This window comes from Centruroides sculpturatus, unplaced genomic scaffold (genome assembly GCF_000671375.1).
Source record: "Centruroides sculpturatus isolate CEXI.00-Female unplaced genomic scaffold, Cexi_2.0 scaffold865, whole genome shotgun sequence".
Classification (NCBI taxonomy): Eukaryota; Metazoa; Arthropoda; class Arachnida; order Scorpiones; family Buthidae; genus Centruroides; species Centruroides sculpturatus.
This window is the reverse complement of record NW_019385157.1, coordinates 198,033-222,677: the sequence shown is the minus strand read 5'-3', so window position 1 is coordinate 222,677 and position 24,645 is coordinate 198,033. Positions and strand designations below refer to the sequence as shown.

Sequence of the window (24,645 nt, the reverse complement as noted above, 5' to 3'; positions counted from 1 at the left end):
GAATAATTCAGAGATTTAAAGCATAATGCTTTAAATCTCTGAATTATTCATTTCTTGTAAGACTTCCATCTTTTAGCATCATAATTATACAACTGTCATGCCTCTATACTTTCATTGTATCCAAATTAATTGACTATTAATACATTCCAATTAACTAAGATATACATTTCAGTTTCCGGAATTAAATTTAATAATACATAATGAACAGGATTTCTTTTAAGTAAGCAACTTCTAGAAGTCTGAATATTAAAAATTACGCCTAAATAATATTAATTTTACACGTATGGTTGATGATTACTCTTGTTATTGAAATTTTTCTTTCCCATAGAATTTCTACAGAGTAAAACAAACATTCTTATACTTTACTCTTTATATTCTTATACCGATAATATTATCATAAATTATAATTATGCCCTTGTATTGCAAAGAGTTTTTAAAGAATACCAGGTCTGTCCAAAAAATACGCGGACTGACGTCATAAAACAAAATGTACTTTAAATAGAAGTTACATGTCTGGGTTCCCTTCAAAGTACTCTCCTTCCCAACGCACACACTTATCCCAACGGTGTTTCCACTTATTGAAACAGTCCTGGTACGCTTCTTTTGTAATGTCATTCAGCGCCTTCGTCGCATTTGCCTTAATCTCCGGAATCGTCTCAAATCTTTTTCCTTTCAAGGGTCTTTTGAGTTTGTGGAACAATAAAAAGTCACAAGGAGCAAGGTCAGATGAGTAGTGGGTGGGGAAGAAGAGTGATCGAGTGTTTGGCCAAAAACTCACGAGTTCTGAGGCCTGAATGGGCTGGAACATTGTCGTGATGGAGAAACCAATCACCACTCCTACACATTTCTGGCCTTTTGCGACGGATGGCGTCCCTTAGACGTTTCAGAACTTCAAGGTAGTAAGTCTGGTTCACTGTGGAGCCTTGAGGAGGTACTCGTGGTGAACAACACCCTTAGCATCAAAGAAAACTGTCAGAATCACTTTGACATTGGATCGAACTGGGCGAGCTTTTTTGGGTCTGGGGAACGTTTCACCCACCCACTTTGAGCATAGCAAATGTTTCAGTCACAGATTTTCCAAGTTTAACACAAAATTTCACAGCAAGTCGTTGCTCCATCAGGTCATTCATTCTGAAATCCGACAAACGAAAAAATCGCACTTCACTAAAAACCGCGTAGCTAATCGACAAATAAAGCTATCTGTAATCGGAAAATGGCTTTATCACCAGACGATCTGTACAAACCTAGCGACACCAAGCTGATTTCCCTGGAACCAACTGGAGCCGCGCAATTCAGACAGTCCGCGTATTTTTTGAACAGACCTCGTACAGATATCGTCATTTTTACAGTGAAATATAAATTTTTATATGAAATTATTTTGAGGGTAATGTTTACACATAATTTAGATCTACAACATTAGTGTTTGGCGCTAAGAGAACCCTGAATAGCATGTTTAGTAAATCTTTCGGTAAATCTTTTAGTAAATCTTTTCGAAGCTTATGTCAAATGTGAAAACTCTAAAATACTTTGAATTTCAAAGTCAAAGACTTTACATTTGAGTTCTTAACTACTACTTTTAATAATAAACTTTAAAAAGTTATTGCTATTCGGATAATCCAAACTAAACAGTATTCCTGCTTACGACAAGGTAAAAGTGCCTATTTACAAATTAAAAATATAAATATTCAACATGTCACTTTGAAGGTTTGGAATTGACTCCAGGTAAGAACATGAAAAAACTTTTAGGTGGATATTGTACGAGATATTTCTCGCCCTGTCTTTGACTATATGGTTCTTTCTATTTTGCACGAAGCCGAATTCACGAGGAATATCAAAAAAGTTCCTTTCGCTGACTTTACTTTACTTTATTTAAAGAATAGAAGAGCTGTCTATCATTTAGCGGCAGACTTTGCTCTATAGAGATGGAAAGAGAAGGTAAGGAAAAAGAGACCGAGTGTGAAATAAAGGGACATAGGGGAGTGTGAAAGAAGACATGGAGAAGGAGAGGTGGGGGAGAAGCGGGGATTGTTAGAGAGTATAAAGTTTAGAAAGGAAGGTAAATTTGCGATCATACAGACGACTTATACCGTATTTGTTTAGAATACAAATAGATATACAGAGCAGAGCGCCGTTTTAGCGGCCGATAATAACAATATACTTACTGATAGATATGGTACAGTACATGTTGATACACTGATGAAACAGATGTAGATATACAAACCAGACGAGTAGAGATGTACAACAAGAATCACGATGGGGGTCCGGTAAAATGGTATTGGACAAGCCAAACAAATAAACAACTTTAACCATTAACTAGACATAGAATACCCTACAGCTGTTAGACACAATTACAATAACACAGTCACAGGACGGCTAGAGCCACATGTGGTGGATTAGGGATAAACAACAGACCGGAGAGATTGAGAACACAGTAGAGGGCCCCTGCTAGGGGAGACGGGTGGGTGACCCGGTAAGTGCTACAGTTGTTCACAAAGTTTTTGAGATGGTTTAAAGCGCCAACGTTGCTGCATAGAAAGTCTAAGTTGGGGGCCAATTTTGCCAATTAATTAGGCAGAAGCCCATGAGTCCTTGGCGCTCATATCGTGGTGAGGACAGTCTAGGAGAGTGTGCAGGGCGTCCCCAATGACAGAGTCATTGCAATCACATTTGTCGTCTTCTCTTTTGCCAAACCGAGCGAGGTAGGCAAAAGACTATCGAATGGTCGAGGAGAAGTGTCCATTTAGTCTAGAGATCAGAACTGGAATTAGGGCAAGCAAACAGAATATTTTCTATGGGTTGTCTGATTCGGATACTTGGAGACAAATGCTTTACTAACTTTTCCTTCAATTGTGAGTTTTAACAAAAATAAAACTACTAGTTTACTGCTCACGCCAAAGAAATGAAATGAAAATAAAATAGCACCAAAATAAATAAAATTAGAGAGATCTAGAATCCAACGAATGCCGAATTCTAGCGGGCGAGTTACGGCTAATTATTAAAGAATTTATGCAACTAATTTGGCACAGGAGGGAGGCATCAGGCGAAATCCGTTAATAGCTTTAATAATTATAAGTTTTAATTAATTAACTAAATTCAGAACTACTGGAAGAACATCGCTCTAGTCTCGCTTTACAGTATACGGGTCTAGCGATGTTATTTATTACTGAGATCTTATGAAAACATCCATTTGATGATATCAAAGAATTTACTGTAAAAATTTTACGAAATATAGCATAAAGATTTAAACATAAAAACCAAAAAATTTTCCACCAGAAAAATGTGACGCTGAAGAAGAGCGGGTGAATAATGTGAAAAAATAAATAATAATAATATTAAAATAATTAATATAAATTAATGCGAACAATTTTAGCAATAGAAGTATTGACCAGAATGTAACAAACTCTTAAGCATTGAAATTCACTATATTATCAAAATGTAAACTGAACGCTATCATTTCACTGGCATTTCCTTTTACCTTCCGAAATTCGCTTTATTTTCAACAAGCAGGAAAAAACAGAATATAAGGTACTGGCCATCTGAAAAATGCAGAAATATCGTTATGAATAAAAATGTCAATCTCTGAATTATAATTCGTCATATTACTTATATAAAATCATCATTGTTGATTTTTTATATTTTTCTGTTATAATATCAGAATGTTTTATAATTGATTATAATAATTTTCTGTCAGGTTATTTTGCACTGTGAAAAATTACCTTTAAAGGAATTCTCCTGTCGACTGGATACACGTCACACAGCGACAATCTCATTGATAACTTCCCAAACCTTTTCATAAAATCGAGAATCTAACAAAAAAACAAACATCAATGTCCTTTCAGTAAATATTATGAATAATATTTCAAAATATAACGCTTACTTTTAATTTACTCTTCAATTCTACATAACATTGAGCAAAGACCCGAATTTCTTGAAAGGCATTCTGCATCTAGAAACAAAAACAAATATTATGCTTGACACAATAAGAAAGCAATAACAGAACTATTCTATGTAATTTTATTTACCGTAAATGCGAAACAGCACAAGAAGCAGCCGAGTATGATGCAAGCGAATGTGCAGATGACAACAAAAGCTATTACTGCATATCTGAGAATATTGGTCATTTCTACAAACAGAAATACGTAATAAAAGAAACAAGTTGTGTATATCGCTCCAAAATAAGTAATCGCCAATATAACATTTAATTTTCCGTTAAATTGTTGGACGAAAGTCCATAGTTCGTCATGATCTTTCATGAATTGATCCAATTTCAGTTTTATGTCGACGTTATTTTTCTTAATTAAAGAAAGTTCTTGAACGAGATTTTCAAACTCTACTTCAGCGATAAATAATAAAATTACCACCATCAGTAATCCATACAACATGCCTCCGATGAGAAAGTCAAGAGTTAATCCGATTTGGATGCAACAGAAAAGAGCTTCTCCTTCATATCTTTGTGATTTTCGTAAAGACGGATAATACAAGATCACGTTCAAAATTTGAAACCAAATTGAAGCGGTCAAAGTAAGCAAAGACACAAAGTTACAGATATTGTGCACTGAAATATTTTTTTTATCATCAATCATTCGTAGAAAAATTTTACTTTTTAAACATTCTATTAAAACAACTTTTTCGTATTTCAAAAAACTGAATAAAAAAGCGTATAAACCGAAGATAATCGGTATAGAAATTTTCACTACTCTACTTTTATCTTCAATTAAATCATACCATCCTATACAAATTGCATTATCACCCAAACCTGGAATTGCTTGCCAAAACAGCAGAGAGGTACTTCCCCATAAAATTATTTGTATAATTCCACAATATATAGTTTTGTATGGCATCCATTCCGAAATAGGATTGTTAGTTTTTTGGCAGTTACATGTTTTAAACGGTTGCAGTCCATAAATCAAAGCCATTCTTCTATAGGGCAGTAAGAAGCAACTTGTACAAATTGAACTCATGTTTAATATTTGTTTTTATCAATTATAAAATAATTTAATTATTCAACCTACGAAAGGAGAAACAACGATATTTAAGCGACATTATTAGAATTACAGTTTAACACAACAGTATAGAACAGGCATGGCCAATATACGACCCGCGGGCCATATCCGGCCCGTCTAACGAATTTATGTGGTCCGCGATCAATTTTTCAAAATACGTCGATGAAAAATTCTGATGCCTAAAAAAAAAGTCAACAACTCACCGTGCGTTTAGAGTTAACCCTCCATTACAAATCTCTTATTAAATATAGCATAGAGTGTTGATAAAGCATGATAATATGAGAAATGTATCTGTAATCTCTATCTACAATTCAGTCTCCACGGGATGACACTACAATGAGATCTCGCACCATCTCAAAATCTTTCTAGGACAGCCTTTGGTTCGTCCCGTGGAAAAAGTTTTCTTTCCAATCCGGCCGGGGGCAAAAACTGTTGGCCACCCCTGGAATAGAATATTTTGATTCCAACACACGCTATGCTATTACATTGTGTGTTTACTTAGTAATAACATTTGTAAACTATTGTTGATATTCGGTTTTGGTCACGTAGTGACCTCTCTCCTGTCTTCCTCGGATTGGTTGTCTTCTATAAGACCGCCTCTTCCTCACTGTTTCTTCCGGAATGAATAGCGACAAGCTGAGCACTCCTCTATCGGCAATGGAATGGAATGGAATGGAATGTTGATATTCGGTATATGGTATTTAAACTATGAAACAGTCTACAGAATAAACTTGTTCAATAAACAGGATTGTGGTTATCAGAAATATTCAATATTATAAAATATTTTGAAAAGAATTTGTCTTAAAATTAATATTTATCGATATCGCTTAATATTCTTTGGATATTCTTTTATTTAATCACGAACGTTTTATATATTTGTATCAAATGTAATCAAATGTATTAATAATTTTAATTCATTGGAAGAAATGTCTTTTACAGAAAAATAAAATAAAATTTTGTTGATTAGTAGTTATAACTATTTAGATCAGTGTTTCCCAAAGTGGGGCGTACGCCCCACAGGGGGGCAATTTGATGGTTAGAGGGGGGCAATTTGAGAATTGACATGACATAATTTCTTCCCTTCGCTATGAGCTTTTTTAATGCAACGCTTTAGGTGACAAATAATATGAAAAAGAAAATTTTCTAAATAGAGGACTTAAATTATTAATAAGCATTTTTAAGATGGTATCAAAACCTAAACTATGTTATTAGAGTCCGCAAGTGAACTTTTCAGCGTTTCCCTTTGCTGTATCTCTTGTCGCAGAAATCTTGTATCTTTTAAAGTCGCTAAGTAACAACGTTTTTGCACAATTTTTTTTCTAAAAAATTAACTCTAATATTTTTAACACCTATATGTCATAATTGTCTGTCATTTATATGATTAAATGAATTAATTAATACATGTTGTAGAAATATAATTTTTACGTATTGAATAATTTGTTTATTTTTTAACCATTTAGCTTTTTATATAAGTTTTTAAACTGTAAAACTATTGATAATATTTAAAAACTAATTAATTGTGCCTTTTTTGTTAGTTTAGATATCTCTAATAGCAGTGTCTTTGATAAAGGAGTCCAGAAGTATTAAAATCTTGCAATCTGGTCTGCTGGAATCTTCAGGGCTTGCGTTTATCCTAAGTATCACTTGCGGCAAAATGTGTCGCGGCAAAATTTTTTCTAAATTTACGTTTACTCTGTCACATTGAATTATTTTTACAAAATTTTATTATTTTTTTAGCCCATAAAAAATGAGTGGAACAACAAAAAAGAAAGTTCGTCAATATTCAGAGGAATATCTAAAATATGGATTTATACCAGCAGTTCACGATGAGAGGATGCCGTTTTGCTTGATATGCCAGCAATGTTTGACAAACGAATCTATGAAATTGGGTCGGCTTGAAGCACATTTGAAGGCCAAACACAAGGACTATATTAATTCAGATTTAAGTTTCTTCAAAACATTAAAGGAAAAGTTCGAGAAAAGGACGACAATTACTTCAATCTTCACGTCTAGAAATGTAACAAATAGTCGTATTCAAGAGGCTAGTTACCAAATTTCATTGTTAATTGCTAAATCAGGGAAAAGCCACACAATAGGGGAGAATCTTATAAAGCCCTCAATTTCTGCTTTTATGAAAACTGTTCTAGAAAAAGATGACGAGGATGTAAAAGCGATGCCTCTCAGTAACAATACTGTCAGCCGAAGGATCGACGAGATGGGCGAAGACATTGAGAAACAACTCGTATCGAAACTAAAAACCAGAAATTTCTCTGTGCAGATGGACGAGTCAACCCTAAGAGACAGTGAGGCCGTTCTTATCACTTATGTCAGGTATATTGAACGTGGACAGTTTGCAGAAGAAATGCTTTTTTGTAAACAATTAGAAAGCACTACCAAATCGAGAGACATTTACAACATATTCAAATGCTACTTGGATGACAATGAGATCCCCATGAAGAATGTTATTTCGTGTGCTGCCGATGGTGCCCCCAATATGATGGGCAAAAAAAATGGTTGTTTACAATTGATGAAAGCTGATAATCCAGAAATGATACTTATTCACTGTGTTATCCATAAAGAAAACTTGGTGGCTAAAAACGTGTCTCCTATTCTCAATGAAGTACTCAATGCAGTTATCAAATGCATTAACTCAATAAAAGCCAGCGCTAAAACCGAGCGCTTATTTAAGCTATTTTGTGAGGAACAAAATGAAGACCACGTACGATTGTTACTACACACTGAAGTAAGGTGGCTTTCAAAAGGGAATTGTTTGAAACGATTTATTGAGTTGTTCGATTCGCTTGAAAAGTTTTTAATTGATAAGCCTGAAATGAAATTATTGTTGACAACAAATGGCAAAGCATATGTAAGTTATTTAGCCGATATCTTTGAGAAGCTAAATTTGTTAAACAAGCAACTGCAAGGACCAAACAAAACACTGGTTGATGCCAAAGCAAAAATATTTGGTTTTATTAAGAATTTAGAATTAAATCAAAAACACGTCAGCAACAAAAATTTTGAACAGTTTCATTGGCTTAACAAGTGTGATGTTTCTGACTCCGCAATACTTGAAATTGTTAATCATTTAAAAATTTTAATTACGGATTTTAAAGAGAGATTTGCTGATTTAAAAGAAATGAATTTTCCGACATGGATGGTGCAACCAGTTTTGGTGGATTTAGCTGATATATCCAATCTGCAATATCAAGAAGAACTCGCGGAGTTGCAAAGTGACGAATCTGTAATAACTCTATTTAATATTAAAGGTGCGATGGCATGGCTTTGCGATGAAACAGAGGCTAAATACCCCAATACCACAAAATGTGCAAGAAAACTCTTATTACCGTTTCCATCTTCATATCTAGCTGAATGTGGCTTTAGTGCTGTGAGTGATTTGTTGATTAAAAAAAGAAATCGTCTGGATATAACACAACGTGGAGATTTGAGACTTAAGCTAACTAAGCTTGAACCAGATATAAAATCGCTGTGTAAAAAGCATCAAGTCCACAAATCACATTAAAGTAAGTTTTTAAAATCTATTATTTTTTTATTTATTAAAAGTTCGTTTCTTTGTTTTGACAACAGTTGTAAGAAATCGCTTTAAAATTATCATTCATATTACTAAAAAAAACAAAAATAAATTTTATAACTAAAATTATCTATGGGGGGACATGATGATTTTAGAAATGTTAAAGTGGGGCATGGCCTAAAAAAGTTTGGGAAACACTGATTTAGATCATTTAATTTTGAAAACAATTTTAATGTTTTTTTGTTTTTGTTCAATGGATTTTAATTTGTTTTCTTGCTATAAAAACAACCCAATGTAACTTATGTTTTCGAGAAATCTCTTATTTGTTGCCAATATTTATCACAATATTCTGAAAAATACTGATATTTCTTTTATAATTAGATATTCTGGTAAGCTGTATACTAAACTAAGAGTAATTATTATAATAAAATATGCCTTTTCTTCTTCGTTTTCGAGAAATCACCGAACGTGTTTCTCTGTTGTGCTTGCTTAGTGACGTTACTACGTTTCTAATAGAAAATTTTCTTAAAGTTTACTCTTTTGATAGATCTCTTGTATATTTATTTATCCATTCGTTCATTTTTTCCGTTGCTTGCCTTAGCAGTCACCTTTAGTCTTAACACTTACAATAATTTATACAGAAATGAGCTTTCACTGTAATAAAATTAGTTTGTTTATAAGATATAAAGTGGAAGTTATGGAAAATAAGAAGCGTGATTGAAAACAAAATGTCTATATCCCAAGGAACATATACTACTCATATATTTCTCAGTTACAAGATCAAAAGTAAAAATAAAAATAAAAGATTGTGTATATATATATATGTTAAATCTGAAAGTATAAATTTTCTAATATTTTCATTGCGCTAATCGATGAAAATATTCCAATTTGTAAATTGTGAATTACTGAAATTCATATTCACACTCAAATTGTCTAGCTACATGATGTCTGTTTACAAATAATGTGTGCATCAATAGCTAAAGTAACCATTTAACGTAATTGAAAACAATGTTTCGAACAATTCTCGTAGATTGGATTTACTTTTTCGAGACATTTGCAGTTTGATGTATGTACAGTTTCTCTGTTCTCAATATCTAACCGTAACTATGCAAGATATATCAATTTTTAATGTTAAATAATAAAACATTAACTTCATTTACAAAAATTCCCAGGAAATAATTAAGTGTTAGAAGTTTTTTCATTCAGTTTTAAAAGAAATTTTAAATCATCATTAGCACCATCATCGTCGTCAATGAATATCTTTGTTCTATTTATGAACACATTCTGAGAAGTGTTGAAAAACAAGCATAAATTTTCAAAGTCCATATTTATTATTTTATCAGTCAAAATTTAAATTATCACATTTTTAAGACAAGTCTAATTTCAGAGTAATGAAATTGCGTGCAGTTAAAACAGAACTTTACGTCCTGTAGCAATTGTTTACAACGAGAAATATCTTGTAATTTTAAATAAATGCATTTATGTATGTTGTATGCAAGTCATAACATTTTTCCTCGTAGAGAAAATGGCATTTAATTTCAATAATTTTATGTACTTTGTGTTTGTATAACTTGGACTACAATCATAAATATGATCGAAAGCAAGCATCCTGTTATGTATTAACTTTGTGAATGTCACCATAGAAACCATTTCGATAAGTAAAACCATCGGATAATTTAATAATACAATAAAAATTATTTTTCCATAAATTAAACTGCATTAAATTACGACCGGATACGTGTAAAAACAATTTGAACTATTACTATTATTACTTTTATTTTATATTCGACATTTTTTGAGTTCATATTTCTATTCGCGATTTTAAAGCTTATATAGGAGATCAACTTTATATTATACGTTGTGCTGTTAAGTCACTCCATCAGTAAGACATGATAGGTTCACTGTAGAATCCATTCCTTAAGATAATTAACCACTTGAACACTGGTGTGCGTTACCAGTAAGTATTTCAATATTGTTTATACTATTCGTTCAGATATAGGCTTCATCGATGCAATCCATTCTCATTTTAGACTATCTGATCTAGTTTTATTAATTTTTTGTTTTAACTGACCCATACTCCTCTTCCAGTTTTCTAAGGTTGCTTTTTGCAACGTTAAAACATTTCCGTTGACGTGATTTGGTAAGGGGGCGGGAAAGCTATGTTCTATACTTGATAGAATAGATAGCATTATTTATACTGAGATACTTGACTACTTTTTTACTTTTTAATTGTTTTATTATCTGTTATGACGGTTTAACATTACTAACACAGACAGGAGTTTAACGAATGTTTCAAAATATGTGAAACTTGCGATACACATGGTATGCTGAGTGCCAAAAGAAGAGCATTATCGATTTGCTGGCCTCCGTTGTCGGCAACATACTGAAATCGCTAAATCGCACCGTTCAAAGATAGTACTTAAAGTTTAGCAGGTCTATCTGTCGAGTAAGTCAGCCTTACAACACCGGGTATTGCGTGTTCGTAAATTTTGAGATTTTTTCAGTTATTCACTATTGTGTCGCAACGCCTTTTACGCAATATAACACATGGCAAATGAGAGTACTTTCAGAGAAGAGTTTCAATGATAATCTGGCGATATTTAGGTGTTAAACACGAAGAAAACTTTTGAGTTATTCACTGGACATTTTTATAATCAACTTTTTTGCTTCAAAAAAAAATTCCATTACCACAGAAGTGTTCGTGTAAAATATAACATAATTCTGCAGATTAGTGTTACCGAGTTATGGCTTTTAAAAATGTGAATTTTCCATTAATATATCCAGTTAATGTATGGAAGAAGTTTTTCGCCTTTTTTACTGAAAAAATGCAAATAAATGAGAAATCAAATCAAGTTTTTTTGTATTTATTCTGAAAAAATAAAAATAAACTAATAATTAAAACGTTTGTATAATTGAGTATACTATACAGTATACTAAAAGTAAATATAATATACAGCATTTACAAAGTATCAGTGGAAGTGGATCTATATTATCAACAATTCATCTGACCCAAATCTCATATGTATATAAAAAGGTGGTAACGTTATTGCTGAAAAGTTCTAGTATGTTTTATTTGTTTTTATTCCTAAATAACTGGTACCGTTACTTTTAAGTCTTCAGATATACAGAACATAAATTTACTAATACAAGTGAAGACTGGTGAAGGATGCAAGTCATTAAACTAATTAAACAATATTATCACTTTTCATCTTCTTTGCTCATACACTTAAAGATTTATTTCTCTCAGGGGAGTTGAAACATCGTGAAATTCAAAACAATGTTGGAGCGTTTTTACTTTAGGTATGGATGTCACTATGTGAATGTACAGGGATTCCTCGTTAATTCGAACTCGGATAGTTGAAAATTCCTCTAGTTTTAACTGTACCTTTGACCTGGCCGGGTATATAGAAATTTACGTGTTATGGAATTCGATTAGTTTGAATTAAGGCCACTTCGAAATTCGAAATGAAAATTCAAATGCAAAGCTCACAGACAGTATGAAAGATGCTGCACTAACTCTGTGCCACGCTTACTACTCAGATGCTATGCCTTCAGTTTTAAATACTTAGCAAAAACTAGCCCATTTCTGCAACATAAGTTTGCAGAGTCTGTGTTAACTAATACCACTTCTGTTACATGGTGGCAGTCACTACGTGACAGAATTGATGAACCTGTTTTAAAATTACTTACACAGCTGCACACAGCAGTGACTTCTTCAGTGGGAATTGAGAGAATTTTCTCTACCTATGAATTTGTTCATTCAAAACTTAGAATTCGACTTGGACAGGAAAAGGCAGAAAAGCTTGTTAAAGTTTTCAAGCACCTAAACAAACACTACTGACCATTGTACTGTACATTTCTGAAAATAAGAAAGTCTTCAAGCTGCAAAAGCCACTGCTGTCAATCCTGTTTTGGTGTTTGTATACATGCAAATCTTAAACATGCCATTGCATAAAGAAACATTTTAAAATGCTATATTTTATATTAAATGAAACATTCTGTACATTCTTGAGTCTTACACTGAAGTTTTTCTGTTTTGTTTTTTATTTTTCTATTTTACAAGATCAAGTGTTTTATTTCCAAAAAAACCATGTTTTAAATGTTTTAAAACATTTGTTTTAAAGAAATGTTTTAAATCTGATGCTTATGTTTTAAAACATATTTCAATAAATGTTTTAAAACATTTTTTAAAATCATGCCAATCCTGGTTTTGAGTAATACTTTTTCTCAACTTTCAAAATAATTTGGGCTACACGTTATGTAGCCCCAATTATTTTGTAAGCCTACTGTATTATAAATTATTATGTAGCCTACTATATTACCTGGCAACCTGTGAGGTTCTCACAGGACACGTCCTGTTTACCTATAATTTATTTAAATTACAGTATTAATGATTATCAAGTTACCGTATTCCGTTCGCATAATAAATTACATCAGTTACGTGGCATTTAGTATATTATACGGAAGTATGTAAATCTCGGATAATTCGATATTTGGTAATTCGAAGTCGCGATTATTCCGTCTCTTGAATTTCGACTAACGGGGATTTCCTGTATATATGAATATGTGTGAGTGTGTGGGGCGCAATGTTGTTCATATTTAGGATTAATGACACCTGTGCCTTTTGTGGAAAACTTTTGTAAATTACGCACGTTTAAATTTTGGTGATTAATTTAAAATCAAGGGGTGAAGAGATAGAGGTCATGTGTTATGCCACTCGATGCGGAAGTTTTAAATAATTGTTGAACGGTTATTCTGACAATTTCTGCAATATTTTTTTTTAAACTAAATCAAACTTGTATGTTTTTTTTGCGAAAGTTGTTACTGCGAAGAAATCGCCAGGAACACTTCTTTGATGGAAGAAATAGGTTTATTTTCTATAATTTAAAACGAATATGCATTTCGAGCGTAAAGCTAGAAATGAATATCCGTTTTAAACTATAGAAAATATTACATGAAATAAAAATGAAACACGTTTTACCTAAATTACTCTCTCCTGTTATTCAGAAAAGTTCAGCATTTCGTTACTACTTTACGAAGTTGCAAATTTTATTCAAACGTAGTACTGATGTTGATATTCAAGCTGCTTGTTCCATTTTAATATCAATTAAAGGATTTACAGCGTAGTGTCGCTTTGTTAACGACTTTTCAAACAGCGTTGTCTCCAACGTCTACTGTTTGATAAGTCTGTAAGAAAGTAATTATGTTGTTTCTGCTATTTAAAAAGTGCTTCTTTAATAACTCAGGAATTTAATATGTGCCTTACTATTATTTTTATAATGCTTTTAATTATTCGAAATTTTTTGGGCTGAAATTTGAAAAAAAAACAGTAGACTTATAAATTTTCACTGACGTCCGTTGTCTGTCCTTCCTTAATCTCGAGAACGTTGTTAGATAGCTAGTCAAGATCAGACATGGAAAGCACAGGAGCAGGAGGACACGATTAACTATATAAGAACTTTCGTTTTTCGGCAGAAATCACGTTATTTAAATTCAAAAATTTTCTCCTGGATGGAGTTAGATATTACATTACCGGCATGACTTCATTGTTAACAGAAAAAGTATGGTGTAACGTTTGTAAATTATCGAATAATAAGCATTTATTTTACTGTGAATCTAGTTATAGTTTCACCTAATCTTCCTTATTCATCACTTATTTTTGATAAAATTTACATCGCTGTAGCTCACGCAGTGTGTAAAATCTAAACCAGTTTTATTTATGCACTGTAGAATACTTGATATGTTTAACTAATAAAAGCAGATTGTTGTTAGATATACAATATATCTACGTAAAAATAAGATAAATATGACATTCCTGTTGCTTCATATTCAGAAAAACTTGGGAATATACATATGCAATCACACAAACGTATACACATGTTATCGGCCAAATCCGATTTCAGGCCAAACTAGTTTATCCTACGCATGTCAGGATATACTAGTTTAGCCTAGTTTCGCCTAAATGCTTTAGGCTTAACTAGTTTGTCCTAGGCCGAACTGATTTAGAATTATTATTTAAGTCATGCCTGGCCAACCCAAATTGTTTCCGGGCCACTTTGATCACGCGTAACATTACAATGAGCCACAATTTAGGCAAACATACTTTTAAAAAAGTAAAACAAATACAAAATGAATAAGATTTCATTGTTATACCAAGAGTTCGTACTCGCACTTGCTCATTATAACAATGACAAATGCAAATTTTCATTTATTTAATTGTTTTGGTATACACAAAACGGAAAACGAAAGTTTTAGTGGATATATAATATTGCTTAGCGGGTCACACAATTTAATATGACGGACCGCGAGTTGGCCAGGCCTGATTTAAGTATATTAATGGTTAAAATAATATTAAAAGGCAATCAATTAGATGAACAATATTTATTCAAACATAGTCTACTTAATTATAAAAAACGGTTGTGATTAGAAGTGACACAACACTTGTAGAAAACTATAAAATAAAAGTAAGCTAATCAGTACTGATCAGTTTGTATTATTATTATTTTTTTTATTAAGCCATGAACTTTTAAAGGTAATTAACTTTCGAAAATATTTTCAAAAATTCAAACGAAATAATAAAATAATTTTTAAAGTCAAACTAAAATTAAAAATGAACTTGTTGCGTTTCTTAGTGTAACATATAAAATATTTAATATTTTATTTATTTTTACATGGTAGGTTAAAGTGTACCTAGGTAACCCCAATGATGGCACTTCGGACTGTTCGTGCTCCCGGCGAACTCCTCCTGGAGGGGAGCTGCCGGCAGGCCGCCCGTTGTTTAACGTCACTAGTTATTGATTCACGGTAGTTCTTGAACAAAAGAAAAAAACGAAACGTCTACTAAAAATGTAGTTAACGTAACCAAACCAACCTAATGGAAGCACCGCCTTGGGGTTACCTAGGTACACATTAATCACCGAGTGTACTGTGGTGGCATTTCGAATTACACAAAATCATTTTTTTTATACACTGGCGCCTATTTGTAGTACATAAATCAGTTTGGCCTAGGACAAACTGGTTTGGCCTGAAATAGAGTTTGGCCAGTAACACATGTACAGCATAGTTGTTTTCATTTATGAAGAAAGCTATACATTGCAGCAGGTAATTTGAGCGCCTCTGAAACTTTAACTTTTTCACAATATTCAAAAGTGGAATCGTGGAATTATCCTGACTATTAACTATTTACTGTGAAATGTATTAAAGGATACACATACATTACCATAAAAATTAGCTCACGAAGAAGGAGTTATCGTATCGCTGCGAAACTTGACAATATAATGTTCCAAGAAGATATGGAACGATTAGAGTTATAGTGTGATGGCTTATTGCGTAATTCCAACAGAGGGCATTAAAGTGCCTCTGCCTTGATCTATAAAAAAGCGTGCAAACACATCCTATCTGTAGTTTACTTGTTGAAGAGGAAAGCTGTATCACTACAGCAGCCTTTATGTCACAATCAAAGACCGTATGAACAATTAACCGAGTTTGAGAGGGGGAGGATCATTAGCATGAAAGAAGCCGGATGGTCATCTCGCCGAAAAGCCCGCAAACTAGGCCGTTCTGACAACAGTGTGGGAGATATTAGGACAAACGGACAAGATAGAGCACAAACACGGTTCCCAGGTTCAAGATGTCTTTGGCAAATCACGTGCATAGTAAGTCTCAGATATTTTGAGACATTCATTAAATTCCTGTCTGCGTCAGAGATGTTAAACCTTAATAACAGAATTCTTTAATTAATTCCGATTAGTGACTACTATACAATTTTCATGAAGAACAGATACTCCCACGAGATATAATATATATATGTTGCAGTCAAAACCCGTTTTTAGTTAGAACGCGTTTTAACAAGTTGAAACTAGTTTATACTGAATGTATTTGTTAAAACCAGTTTTGTCTAGTTGATTAATTAAAACTAGTTTTAACTCAAATTCATTTTTGACTGGCAGTAAATTCTAGTTTTAACTAGACAAAACTAGTTTTAACTTTTAACATTAGTTAAAACTAACTTTAGCTACATAAATATGTTTGGGGGAAATAAATAAAGTTATGTATAGAAGCAGAAGATGCCTAACATTTGCTTATGAAGGAAATTATAGCGCTAATTTGGGTTTTGGAACCCTCTAATGAAAATATCATATTCTGGAGTATGTTTTTCAAATAAAAGTTTGGAGTTTATTTAAAAAAAAAAAAAAAAAATTGTATATTGTGTTTGCAATGACAACTTTTTCACTGTCTGGCATTTTAGGCATCTCACCCCAAGTATCCGGGTGAGATGTCAAATGCCAGGGTAAGATTAGGGTAAGATAACAAATATAATTGCATAAAATTATTTTTTGAATTTCTTAATTAACCAAATTTAATTTATTGCATATGTAGTACAAAGTACTTCATAGTTAGTATAACAGCACAGTATAAGTTTTGTTAAGTTTCCGCCCGTTCTAACGTGCTCTATAGCTAGCTGAAAGCTTTTTTCAGTCCAAAAACTTTTTTGAGAAGTCCTTATATAATTTCTATGCATATCCTGCAATAAAACGAGAAAACAAAAATTTATTAAAAATAGGCATATTGGAATTCAATTAACAAAAAATAGGCGTGTTACCCCAAGAAAAATGTGGCATCTTTTGGGATTTTGTTGGGGTAAGATGCCTAATAGAGTCACGTGCTCCAGCATGTCCGATCGGGATCGGTGGTAGCTGGCAATGGAAACTTTAGAACCTTAACTACATTATGCATTAATTGTTTTTTGCAATTTTTAATAAATTCTATTTTAACTTTTAGTTTAAAATTATTTTAGAAACATTTCACAACAAAAACTTCGTTCTTATCTAGCTTTTATTCTTCTCAGATGCAGAAAATGAAGTAATGGTAGCCAATTACAGCTTTCCGCACTCAATATTGGCCCAACGATTCATCATACAAATACATGACAATATGTGACGTCACATTTGAAAATATCAAAAATTCCCATTTTACCCCAAATCACTCTATATGTTGCAGTCAAAACCAGTTTTTAGTTAGGACGTGTTTTAACTAGATAAAACTAGTTTATACTGGATGTCTTTGATATAACCTGTTTTGTCTAGTTAAAACTAGAATTTTCTGTTAGTAAAAAATGAATTTGAGTTAAAACTAGTTTTAACTAGACAAAATGGGTTTTATCAAAGACATCCAGTATAAACTAGTTTTAACTAGTTAAAATGCATTCTAACTAAAAATGGGTTTTGACTGCAACATATATATAAACGGTATCCGTGAACGAAAAGTTGCGGAATAACTATTTTCACTTCGAAAATCAAATTGTGCTTGAAATTATGTAACAAAAATAATATTTCTCGGTATGTAAGTAATAAAGCATTTCGAATTCTTAATGAAACAACAAATAATATAATTGTGAGAATGCATGGGAAGGTAAAACCTTCTAGGCGTCGGGTTGGTAAAACCATTAACGGGGTCACTGGATGGCTTGAAATAGGAGAGTCTTAAATTATCGAGTGGGGATGTCGGTGAGTAAGTCGATATGTGTTCAAGATTGGGTAGAGACAGGCAGCCAGGTTAACAAAGAAAAATATAAGTTTAATATAAACGTTTAAATCTGAGTGCACAAGAATACGGAATATGCCTAAAGCTAGACAAATAAATATCTACGTGCACCGATCGCGTTGAGAGAGAGTTTATATTTGACTATTTAAAATACCTCTGAGAGAGGGGCTGTTGAGATGCTGTTCTCTGTCTTGGTTGAAGTTGAGCCGTAATCGATGTTTTCCTTTTTTTATAAGGCGTTTCCAGCTTCATCTTCTATGATAATGGCGAGGAGGAAGCCTTGGAAGGAGTCTGTTCTCTATGGTGTATTCATATATGTCGAACTGGCTATGGCGTTCTAACGATGTCCACTGGAACAAGGTGGTTGGAGGCCTGTGTATGGCGTCTTGCGCAGTCCACCCTGTACGTCTGCCCGGAGAGGTCAACGGATTGAATATCACTCGTACTAGTACGGGTAATATTCAATCCGTTTTCTGTGTGCGATGTTTTCTTAATGATGGCAAGGAAGAAATAGGCTTAATAATTTTCTTAAATTCGCGTAAAATCAAGTGCTTGATCTTACATAATTAAACAAAAATTTTATTTAAAACTTAATTACATCGTATGTGTAACAAAAAAAATCAGGGATAATTCATCTACTTATCGACACGTCACTCGCAATACTATATATTTATTACTCCGAAATGTTTCGTGTACAGTAAAACTTTCAGACCATTTAATTCTAATGTTTCAAAACACTCATCCATACGTGGCATTCTTCTTTTCCTTCATCTTTTTGCAGGTGGATGTTTCCTAGTGTCAAATTCATTGCAGATCTATGTATTGTATCGAAAGGTAACCATTTTTCTTTCATTTCTGGATAAGAAGGTATCCTAAAAGTAAATATAGCAATCTATTATTGTGTTTGATTTCTCTAAATTATAGCTAAATACTTTTATGTATTATTGAACAAATTAAGATGGTTAAGACGGTTTTTTTCTTGATCCATACAATATAAATGTATATAAAGTTATATTAAAATACATGTGACAAGAGGAAATAATATTAAGCTATAAACAATGAGCGGTTATTTATGCTAAGCTGCAACTTTTAATCATTTTTTCCATAATATTTTAAATTATAGATAAAATATATCCTCTCGATCTCAAATTGGTAGTGGCCCCTCCTTGTACAATACATGCATTTCTCCGTTTCAAATAGAGTTGTGCCGGTCTATCTAAGATCTTTTAGGGAAAAATTTTTTATTTGAGAAAACGTGACTTAGTGTTTTCACCAAACGTTCTTATATAGTAAATCGTGGCCTCCTGTTCCTATTTCGTCCAATTCTGGTCTCGGCTTTCACCTCTCAAACTTTGTTTTCGAGATTAAAAAAATACAAACGTACAAATGAATGACAGTGGCAATTTATAAGTTAAAAATTTTTCAGATTGCAACCCAAAAAAAAACAAAGGAAATTTTTATGAGAAAGCGACAGCGCATTTAAAATTGGGGGTGCGTATAAAAGACAAAGTTAAGAACCATCGTCTCTGAGAAGATGTATAAAAATTTATCTTTCTACAGAATACGATACAATTTATCAAGGTGCTTTTGTTATACAATTCGCAATTTCCACATAATGCAACAATATTCAATATCCATTCTTATAAAATTTTCAATACTTTCAAGATTTATTTTCAAAGTATTGAAATATTTTATCGAAGTAAAAAAATATTCTATTTACTTCATAAAATCAATTTTATTTTCGTAAAAGTAGAGCTTCTTACTTTAAAAATAGGTAAAAAGGCAATTTGTATTTTTAATTTTTAATTTTGAAAATAATTTGTATAAACAATATTTAAATAATTACTTCTGCATTTATTCTAAATATTAATATGTTCAACTTTACTTAACTACTGTCAAACAAAATGGATTAACGCTAATTAATTATAAACAGAAAACAAATAAGTTATAAATAATATTCAACAGAAACGTACTCAGCAAATAAATTAATCAAAATAACCAAATAATCAACACCTTATTCGTTGCCGTCAGAGTTTATTAAAAAAACGAACGTTTTCGATATACTCCATAGATCATCTTCAGGTTGAAACCGACTAATATGTTATAACCACATAAAATAGAACACGAAATTCAAATTTAAAAAATATCGACAACTGAGCAACAAGTAAAATAAATAAAGCGTAAAAAATACAAAGTGTAAAAATAAATAACATACAACAATAATTAAATAATAATACAAGCCGCTAACAGTTAACATAAACTATAAAGATTTTCTTTTTGAAATTTGCCATGTGTCTTTGGAATAAAACACAATACTAGTGTTTACTACGACACAAATAAACTATAAAGGTTCTAATAACGTGATTGCGCATCAAGGCGCAATTCATAAGCTACTTGTAAGTCTATTAATAGCAAACTTCCATGCTGAGGTTAGGCCCTCTGCATCCCTAGCGTTTATACATCTATCATCAAGTTCGCTTCTGTATATTTCCATTTTTTCGGCATTCTTCGCTAAAGTTGCAGAGTGTATTTGTCTGACGATTTCCGCCTCTTCCCATCCAACTACGAAACCTTGGGCTTGAGCGATCTGGGCCAGCACCGTTGCGTTTGATCTTTTCCTAACATCATATTTATGTTCTCTGACCCTTACCCCCAAGTTTCTCGTTGTAACTCCTATGTAGTCATTTTTTAATCCTAACTGTTGGTTCTTGTACGGAATCTTATATACCCCTGCTTTATCTTCCTTCTTAATATCCTCTTTATCATTTCTTAGAATTTTGTATAAATTCGGAAGTCGTTTTAAAATCAACGTTGAATTTTTTAATGTGTTCAATCTCCTTCATGACGTTCTTACATTAGGTCTTTCTTTAGAGACCCTTGTATCATTTATCTCAAATTTTCTAACAATACCAACAATTATGTTTCTCCTGTATCCTAAGGTTTCTGTTATCTGCATAATCCTGTCAATTTCTTTGTTTCTGTCTGTAACATTGCCGCAATATAGAAAAGTCCTTCTAACCAAGGCCAAAATGCTGCCAATTTATAACGAAAAAGATCATTGGATTGTGAGGGGATATAGAGTGGGCTATGTGTTTGTTTGGTAAACACACTGGTGGATAACTGTCCATTCTTAAAGATGATAATGATGTCTAAGTAATGTATAACTACAAAACTTTCATGCTCTAGCTTCACATTTAGGCCGTCTTCGTTGTCGTTGGTTCTTTCTATGAAGTTACTAATTTCTGTATTGTTTTTACATAGTACAAAGATATCATCTACATATCTCTTGTAGTAAACAATATTATTTCTGAAGCAATGCACAATTTTTTTCTTCAATTTTTCTAACCACCAGCTCAAATGGGAGGCCTGAAATTGGGCTTCTCATAGGAACTCCCCTATTTTGTTTGTATGTTTGGCCTTCAAAGCCAAAGAAAGATTCACAGCATACAAGGTTAGCTATCTCTAAAAACTTCGTTTCTGTGGTGTGCTAATTTTGGGTTTTCTTTAAACAAGAATCCCAAAAGTGCTTCCAAACAGGACTCAATCTTAATGGAAGAGTATAAGATATCGTAGTTTAATGATCCAACTTTCTCATTCATCAAACTTATGTCTCGTAACTCTTTAACAACTATTGTGGGATCTTTCGCAATCAGTACACTGCTATCCAGTAAGGAGGAGATATAAACGTGTAATTTTTTTTCTAAGAAAAATGTAGGGGCTTTACGCTTTTCCACTATTGGCCTTATTTCTTTGCCTTCTTTATGTGCTTTAGCGAACGCAAAAAGCCTTGGAATTCCCGGTCTGAGATTACGGCAATTCTTGACAAAAGGTAACACCGTCGAAAGCGTGGTTCCTTCCAGTTTTTTGACTCTTGTATCAATAGACTCCACAATTTTATTGTTGGTCCTAACACATTCTGTCTTTTTGATGTATTCCTCCAAGGCTTTATTGCTAGGGATGCAGAGGGCCTAACCTCAGCATGGAAGTTTGCTATTAATAGACTTACAAGTAGCTTATGAATTGCGCCTTGATCCGCAATCACGTTATGAGAACCTTTATAGTTTTTGTTAACTGTTAGTGGCTTGTACTATTATTTAATTATTGTTGTATGTTATTTATTTTTACACTTTGTATTTTTTACGCTTTAATTATTTTACTTGTCGCTCAGTTGTCGGTATTTTTTGAATTTGAATTTCGTGTTCTATTCTATGTGGTTATAACATATTCGTCGGTTTCAACCTGAAGATGATCTATGGAGTATATCGAAAACGTTCGTTTTTTTTAATAAACTCTGACGGCAACGAATAAGGTGTTGGGTATTTTGCTTATCGATAATATATATAGGGGAGACCGGGGCAAGATCGGCATGTTAANTGAAATAATAAAATAATTTTTAAAGTCAAACTAAAATTAAAAATGAACTTGTTGCGTTTCTTAGTGTAACATATAAAATATTTAATATTTTATTTATTTTTACATGGTAGGTTAAAGTGTACCTAGGTAACCCCAATGATGGCACTTCGGACTGTTCGTGCTCCCGGCGAACTCCTCCTGGAGGGGAGCTGCTGGCAGGCCGCCCGTTGTTTAACGTCACTAGTTATTGATTCACGGTAGTTCTTGAACAAAAGAAAAAAACGAAACGTCTACTAAAAATGTAGTTAACGTAACCAAACCAACCTAATGGAAGCACCGCCTTGGGGTTACCTAGGTACACATTAATCACCGAGTGTACTGTGGTGGCATTTCGAATTACACAAAATCATTTTTTTTATACACTGGCGCCTATTTGTAGTACATAAATCAGTTTGGCCTAGGACAAACTGGTTTGGCCTGAAATAGAGTTTGGCCAGTAACACATGTACAGCATAGTTGTTTTCATTTATGAAGAAAGCTATACATTGCAGCAGGTAATTTGAGCGCCTCTGAAACTTTAACTTTTTCACAATATTCAAAAGTGGAATCGTGGAATTATCCTGACTATTAACTATTTACTGTGAAATGTATTAAAGGATACACATACATTACCTTAAAAATTAGCTCACGAAGAAGGAGTTATCGTATCGCTGCGAAACTTGACAATATAATGTTCCAAGAAGATATGGAACGATTAGAGTTATAGTGTGATGGCTTATTGCGTAATTCCAACAGAGGGCATTAAAGTGCCTCTGCCTTGATCTATAAAAAAGCGTGCAAACACATCCTATCTGTAGTTTACTTGTTGAAGAGGAAAGCTGTATCACTAGAGCAGCCTTTATGTCACAATCGAAGACCGTATGAACAATTAACCGAGTTTGAGAGGGGGAGGATCATTAGCATGAGAGAAGCCGGATGGTCATCTCGCCGAAAAGCCCGCAAACTAGGCCGTTCTGACAACAGTGTGGGAGATATTAGGACAAATGGACGAGATAGAGCACAAACACGGTTCCCAGGTTCAAGATGTCTTTGGCAAATCACGTGCATAGTAAGTCTCAGATATTTTGAGACATTCATTAAATTCCTGTCTGCGTCAGAGATGTTAAACCTTAATAACAGAATTCTTTAATTAATTCCGATTAGTGACTACTATACAATTTTCATGAAGAACAGATACTCCCACGAGATATAATATATATATGTTGCAGTCAAAACCCATTTTTAGTTAGAACGCGTTTTAACAAGTTGAAACTAACAAAAACTTGGTTTTAACAAATACATTCAGTTTATACTGAATGTATTTGTTAAAACCAGTTTTGTCTAGTTAATTAATTAAAACTAGTTTTAACTCAAATTCATTTTTGACTGGCAGTAAATTCTAGTTTTAACTAGACAAAACTAGTTTTAACTTTTAACATTAGTTAAAACTAACTTTAGCTACATAAATATGTTTGGGGGAAATAAATAAAGTTATGTATAGAAGCAGAAGATGCCTAACATTTGCTTATGAAGGAAATTATAGCGCTAATTTGGGTTTTGGAACCCTCTAATGAAAATATCATATTCTGGAGTATGTTTTTCAAATAAAAGTTTGGAGTTTATTTAAAAAAAAAAAAAATTGTATATTGTGTTTGCAATGACAACTTTTTCACTGTCCGGCATTTTAGGCATCTCACCCCAAGTATCCGGGTGAGATGTCAAATGCCAGGGTAAGATTAGGGTAAGATAACAAATATAATTGCATAAAATTAATTTTTGAATTTCTTAATTAACCAAATTTAATTTATTGCATATGTAGTACAAAGTACTTCATAGCTAGTATAACAGCACAGTATAAGTTTTGTTAAGTTTCCGCCCGTTCTAACGTGCTCTATAGCTAGCTGAAATCTTTTTTCAGTCCAAAAACCTTTTTGAGAAGTCCTTATATAATTTCTATGCATATCCTGCAATAAAACGAGAAAACAAAAATTTATTAAAAATAGGCATATTGGAATTCAATTAACAAAAAATAGGCATGTTACCCCAAGAAAAATGTGGCATCTTTTGGGATTTTGTTGGGGTAAGATGCCTAGTAGAGTCACGTGCTCCAGCATGTCCGATCGGGATCGGCGGTAGCTGACAATGGAAACTTTAGAACCTTAACTACATCACACATTA

The 24,645-nt window shown here is 32.9% G+C and overlaps 2 protein-coding genes across 2 annotated transcripts in view; one reads left to right on the top strand and one right to left on the bottom strand.

Moving 5' to 3' along the window:
* Positions 1-6,499: 6,499 nt before the first annotated feature.
* LOC111635576 (SCAN domain-containing protein 3-like) lies at positions 6,500-8,628 on the top strand. The gene has a single exon (XM_023380573.1). The coding sequence runs from the start codon at positions 6,751-6,753 to the stop codon at positions 8,521-8,523; it is 1,773 nt and encodes a 590-aa protein (XP_023236341.1). The 5' UTR covers positions 6,500-6,750; the 3' UTR covers positions 8,524-8,628.
* A 10,007-nt stretch (positions 8,629-18,635) lies between these two features.
* LOC111635572 (acetylcholinesterase-like) overlaps positions 18,636-24,645 on the bottom strand; it is an 18,691-nt gene continuing 12,681 nt past the window's right edge. Inside the window, exon 3 of the mRNA XM_023380571.1 lies at positions 18,636-18,947. Within this exon, the coding sequence (XP_023236339.1) occupies positions 18,797-18,947 (151 nt within the window). The 3' untranslated portion in view covers positions 18,636-18,796. The remainder of the gene's footprint in view (positions 18,948-24,645) is intronic.

Bases quoted from the DNA above. Each gene is read 5' to 3' on its own strand.
- LOC111635576 (XM_023380573.1), top strand. From the start codon at position 6,751: ATGAGTGGAACAACAAAAAAGAAAGTTCGTCAATATTCAGAGGAATAT.